Source organism: Capricornis sumatraensis, chromosome 3 (genome assembly GCF_032405125.1).
Source record: "Capricornis sumatraensis isolate serow.1 chromosome 3, serow.2, whole genome shotgun sequence".
In the NCBI taxonomy this organism is placed as follows: Eukaryota; Metazoa; Chordata; class Mammalia; order Artiodactyla; family Bovidae; genus Capricornis; species Capricornis sumatraensis.
This window is the reverse complement of record NC_091071.1, coordinates 30,527,108-30,533,107: the sequence shown is the minus strand read 5'-3', so window position 1 is coordinate 30,533,107 and position 6,000 is coordinate 30,527,108. Positions and strand designations below refer to the sequence as shown.

General features: G+C 60.9%; 1 protein-coding gene across 2 annotated transcripts in view; it reads left to right on the top strand.

Moving 5' to 3' along the window:
* Positions 1 to 1,666: 1,666 nt before the first annotated feature.
* Positions 1,667 to 6,000, top strand: part of SHISA9 (shisa family member 9) — a 349,401-nt gene continuing 345,067 nt past the window's right edge. For both annotated transcript variants that reach the window (XM_068969222.1, XM_068969221.1), the window contains exon 1: positions 1,667 to 2,229. In XM_068969222.1, the coding sequence (XP_068825323.1) occupies positions 1,667 to 2,229 (563 nt within the window). The remainder of the gene's footprint in view (positions 2,230 to 6,000) is intronic.

Sequence of the window (6,000 nt, the reverse complement as noted above, 5' to 3'; positions counted from 1 at the left end):
CGCCTAGCCGACTGCAAAGTGTATACTTAGTTAATGCAATTAAAAAACAAAACGCAGGGGCGTGTGGGGATCTAAATTTGGTGTAGCAGCTTTGGTACAATTCCTGTTTTAGGGGCTCCTGGAGTCAAATTCAAGCCGAGGAGAGGAAGAAGTGGGAGAAATGGGAGAGGGCCGACGGCTGGCTGGAATCGGCTGCTGTGAGCTAGGGCAGATTTGGAAACACTGACGACGGGAGACTTGGAGCCGAGGAAGCAAGGCCGGGTTCGGCAGCTCCGGTGAGGATATCCGGGGTGGCGGTGGTGGGAGTCGGTGGGAACAGGGGCCAGCCGGCTCCCGGAGAACGATGCGCGAGGGCTGCAGGTACGGGAGGGCGGCCGAGGCTGGGCGCCCAGGCCTTGCGCTGCACCAGATCTGGGCGCGCAGAGGCGGCGCCGCGGTGTGGCCCTCCTGTGGAGCGCGGGGAAGGCGGCGAGGAGGGACCAAGTGGCAGGTCCAGGGGCCTGGGAGAGCGTCCCAAGGAAAGACCTTCTGGGGCCAGGTCATCGCCTCACCTTCCCTGCATTTCTTTGACTTTATTTCATCCCGAGCCCCTCTCCTCGGGGTGCCTACGCCGGGCCCAGGCTCCCTCCCAGCTCTGCCTTGGTCCTCGCCTGGGCCCCGGGAGTCCACCCAGCCGGAGGAGGGGGGGTGGGGAGCCTCGGGTTGGAGGGCAGGGCCCGGGAAAGGGCCAGACAGCCCCCGGGCACCTGGGAAGGACGATCCTGATCAGATCGCGCCCCACTCCGTCTTGGAGTGGAAGCCACCTGGTCTGTCCCTCAACCCTTCGAGACACCTCTTTCCCCGGCGGGCCGACTCGAGACGCCGTTCCTGCGCACGCACCCGGGAAAAAGCCACGGGCGGAGCCGCCTCCGCGCCCCGAACAGGTCGGAGCCGTGGCTCCCGCCCAGTGAGGGCGCGGGAGGTCCCGCCGCCGTCCCCCACCTGCCGGGAAATCCGAGCTGTGCCTTCAGCCACTGCGGCTGCCGGAGCTCGCTCCTGTCCGCCCGCCAGCCCGGCTCGGCTCCGCACGCCCCCCGCCTGGCTCCCGCCCGCCCGCCCGCCGGAGTCACCTCTCCCGCGCCCCCGCCCCTCTCGAGCTCGCTCCCGCCCCCTCCCCCCCGCGCCTCCTCTGCCCGCCCTCCTCCCCCTCCCCCTTCCCTCCTGCCCTCCCTTCATTCCACAAGTGTCGCTTCGCTCTCTCCCGCGCACTTGGCGAGCTGGAGAGGTGAGCAGGGATCCTGCGAGCGGGCGCGGGGCGGCGAGTCCCGAGCCGCCGGCCGACGGGAGGCGCGCACCGCCCGACTCGCCCTTGCTCTCCGGCCCCCGCCTCCCCCGGGAGCCAGCCGGACCTGCACCCCGCGCTGGCCCCCGTTCCTCCTCCCCCCGCCCGGCCCGGCGCGCTCCTCCCCGGCCGGCCCCTCGGCGCGCGGCGCGCTGGAGGCGAACGCGGGCTGAGCCGAGCGCAGTGGCTGCCGACCACCGAGCGCCCCGCGCCGCTCCCTGCATGTGCGGCCCGCGGCGGCTCGCAGCCCCCGGCAGCAGCCTCGGCAGCTTCGGCCGCGCCTCGAGAGGCGGCTGCAGCGGCTCCAGCGGCGGCCGAGTGGCCGAGCCCGGGCTGGGAGACACGATGCGCCGCGTCCTCCGGCTGCTCCTCGGCTGCTTCCTCACCGAGCTGTGCGCCCGCGTGTGCCGGGCGCAGGAGCGAGCGGGGCACGGGCAGCTGGCGCAGCTGGGCGGCGTGGTGGTGCTGACAGGGGGCAACCGCTCCGGGGCCGCCTCCGGAGAGGTCGGCGAGGGCGTGGGGGTCTCGGACGCGCCCCCGACCCGGGCGCCCACGCCGGACTTCTGCCGGGGCTACTTCGATGTCATGGGCCAGTGGGACCCGCCGTTCAACTGCAGCTCGGGCGACTTCATCTTTTGCTGCGGGACTTGTGGCTTCCGGTTCTGCTGCACGTTTAAGAAGCGGCGACTGAATCAGAGCACCTGCACCAACTACGACACTCCGCTCTGGCTCAACACCGGCAAGCCCCCCGCGCGCAAGGACGACCCCCTGCACGACCCCACCAAGGACAAGACCAACCTGATCGTTTACATCATCTGCGGGGTGGTGGCCGTCATGGTGCTCGTGGGCATCTTCACCAAGCTGGGGCTGGAGAAAGCGCACCGGCCCCAAAGGGAGCACATGTCCAGGTGGGCTGCCGCCCCCCGCCCCCCCACTCCCCGGGCGCCGCTCTTCCCCCGCTCCCCTCCCTTCTCCACCTTCCCGGAGGCAATGGCGCTCCCCCTCCAGCCCGGCCTCTCCGCGGGGGCATGTCGCCCGGGCAGCCAACTTGGGCTGGGAGTGCAGAGAGGGACGGGGAGCTCAGCACAGGTATGGATGTGAGAGTGTGTGTGTGGATTAGGGTGACTTCCCCCGCCGCCCCCTCTCTCTTGCCGCCCCCTCCCGCCGAGAATTGCAGCGGACTTGAGACACATAGCCTGGGAGCCCGTGCCTTTGGAGTCTTGGGTTTTGGGCGGGGGGGGGGGGGGGGGGGTGGTCCAGCCTTCGGATTCCGCATACTACCCTCTAGGTAAACAGGGCCCGGCGAGCCCGAAAGGGAAGAGGGGCGTGTGTGAGCCCGCGCGCGCGTGTGTGCGGGGTGGGGGAGGGAGGGAGGCAAGGAGTGTGTGCCGCCTGCAACTCGTAAGACTCGCGAAAATGTGGCGAGGGAGGTGGAGAGTGCGGGGAGGGCGAGAACAAAAGCTTTGCTCGGAGCGGCCGCCTCGCTTTCCGCCGAGCTGCCAGGTCCCTGGAATCGGGACCTCGCCCCCCGCATCCCCCATCACCCCCTGGTCCCTCTCTCCAGCCGCCTCCTCTCCCTGCCGGGGGCAGCGACCTCAGCGGTGGCGCTGCGCCCTTTGCGCGGGCTGGCGTGGCCTCCCAGGGCCGGAGCCCCCTCCCAGCGTGCCTTCACCCCCCCCCCAGACACCCTGATTCGTCAACTTTCCCTTTTGCCTTGTTCATTATGCAAGTCCCAGCACGAGCAAGTCGCAGCAGATGGGAGAAGGCATTTGGGGATTAATGGAGCTATTTGCCTTTTTTTTTTTTTTCTCCCGGAGTGTCTAAATCGATTCGCACAACCCAGTAACTTTGGAGGCTGAAGACGCAGACGGGAGGATGCAACCCCCAGCCCGGGAGAGGCCAGGGGTTGGTGTGGGGTCCCGGCTGGGGTGAGGAGGGATGGGGGAGGGTGGTGAAGAGAGCGGGGTCGCCTGCACACAGCCGGGTGACTGGGGAACAAGGTTTATTCTCTTCCCGTATACGCGCAACAGAGTCGCCATGTGTTCTCCCCCACCCCCAAACACACACACACACGCCCCGCACCTCCGGCTGCCTGTGCGCGCGCGTGTCTGCACGCGCTCCGTGTGCCTGCCTAAAAAATCTCAACAAAGAGACCCACCAAAAATAGGCGAGGAACATCACCACCACCTCACTAGTAATTATTTTCTATTTATATGCAGATTATCAGATGATTCCCCCCTCCCCTTCCCCACTCCAAGGGAAGAATTTGGGGGAAGAAAGAGGTGAGAAGTTCCTCTCGGTTTGGGTTAGCAGGGAGGTGTGGATGGATGGTGGGATCAAGAGGCACAGAACCACACCCCCGCCTCCCCAGGGGTTTCGAGAAAGCCTGACCTACCAAGAGTCAAGTGCGGGCCCCGCCCACCTCCTGCCACCCCAAGGTGCCCGATCGCCAACCCCACGGGCCTGCGGTTTCACGTCCCCTCGCTGTCCTCGCCAAGGGTCTGGTGTTGCGAGCGAGACTCGGAAGCAGGGTTGCGGCAGCGACTGTTGCTTCGGTAGGGAAATTCACCCAGGGATGGGTAGGGTAGGGTGCCTGGCAGATTTCGACTTAATTCCTCTGCTGAAATCTCCTTGGAGCCTTTGCCTTGCAAACTAGGGCTTTGGGAGCTCTCCTGGCTCGCTTGGGATGGGGGTGGAGAGGCAGGAGGAGGCAGGTGGGAAGCTGGGGAGGAGCAATAACCTTGGGCAACTGTGGGAGAAACTTCCTGGTCCTGCCCCCTTGCAGCTCTGTTTACTCCAGCCCAGCAGGCTGCAGCCACATTCCTCTACAGGTACCGGGAAAGGTCTCCTTGGAGGTGGAATCTAGGGGGTATCCAGTCCTGGGGTTGCAGAGCCCCAACACAGGCTCTCCTTGCATACATTTTGAGAATTCCAGGCTGGAGTGAAGATATATACTCCTGAAAAGAAAGAATGCTTAATTTTTACTGATGACTCCCAAGGTATAATTTTCAACCTTGGCTGACGTTTAGGGTGACCTGGAATGCTTTTTTAAAAAAACTCTGTTGCCAGGGGCCCTACCCTAGATGGTTCAAATCAGGATCTCTAGGGTGGGGTCTGTGCATCTATACTTCTGCATATCTCTCCAGGCTTTATGGCGTTCAGTCAGTCACTGTCCAGGAAAAGGAAGTAACAATTGCTGAGCACAGTTCTGGGTGCCAGGCACTGTACTAGGGATGTGTGTGTGTCTGTGTGTGTGTATGTGTGTGTAAACATAATTTAGTTTGCCCAGTGATGAGACAGGTGCTAATTCTATATTACATAGAAGCAAATCATAGTTGAGGTTGGTAGCTTGCTCAAGGTCACACAGAAAATTGCGCATTCCTTACTCCCCTGGTGTCAGCTGTGTCTGGGGCAGATGTTTTCAGGTTGAGTGAGCATCAGAATTTGAGGAGCTTCCTAAAATGCACAGTCTTGCACTTGATCCAGAGAGATTCTAAATCCATCTATCTGGGCCTCAGAAGGCTGCATTTTTTACCACCTCCCTGAACGGCTTGTGTAAAGTGGTCCACACTTGACTTGGGAACATTTTCCGGATGGAGGGTGGATGGATTCATTCAGTGTGACTCTTACTGCTATTCTGTTGCTGGTTCTCCCCATTTGTGTAGCCTTTGGGTGTGTTTCTATGGTGCTAGGGGCTGCCCCAAGTACTCACCAAGTGCATCCTGCTTAACTGATGCAGTTAATCATTTCACATCCCAGCCATGGCTCATTCGCTTTTGCCTGCATGGACCATAGGATGTTTGGCTGGGTCCAGCACGCCACACTCTGCATCAGAGAGACTGTACGGTGGCTTTCAGGTGAAATTAACCTGCTGGCTGCAGCCTCTTCATTCATTTTTTCTCGAGCTGCGGGGTCACTGGGGTGGGAAGTTTGTTCTTACCTCACCTGAGGGTACCTTCTCAAAGACTCACAGCATGTGCTGCTCCCACGTCACACCGTTGACTGCTCCTAGTGACCAGTGTGCTTGTGTTTGACGAGGTCAGTTTCCAGGCTCAGAGGCCTGGGCACATCGCCTGCTTCCTTCTGCGCTGATTAGGACTGAAAATGGGGAGAGACAGCAATTCCAGAGTATGTGCAGGGCTGGCCTGTGATGTGGAGAAAACTGTATAGAAGCTTCTACAGCAGATATAACCACAGTCACATTCAACCACTATTTATTGGAAGAAGTGACCACAAATGGTGGGTACCAAATGGTCCCAAATCATGCGGACCTATTTTATTTGGTGTGCAACATATATCTATGTCTGTATTCTTATTTTTGGGCTTTCCAGGTGGCTCAGTGGGTAAAGAATTCGCCTGCAACGCAGCAGATGCAGGAGACACGGGTATGATCCCTGGGTCTGGAAGATTCCCTGGAGGAGGGCATGGCAGCACACTCCAGTATTCTTGCCTGGAGAATCCCATGGATGGAGGAGCCTGGGGGACTACAGTTCATAGGGTCCCAAAGAGTCAGACACGACTGAAGCGATTCAGCCTGCACGCATGAATTCTTAAGTTGTTCCCAATTTGTTATTGTGAAACATTTTAAACATACAGAAAACTTGAAAGAAGGATAAACATAAACTTCAGTAGATCTTTCATCTAGAGCAGGGTTTCCTCCCCTTGGCACTCTTGACATC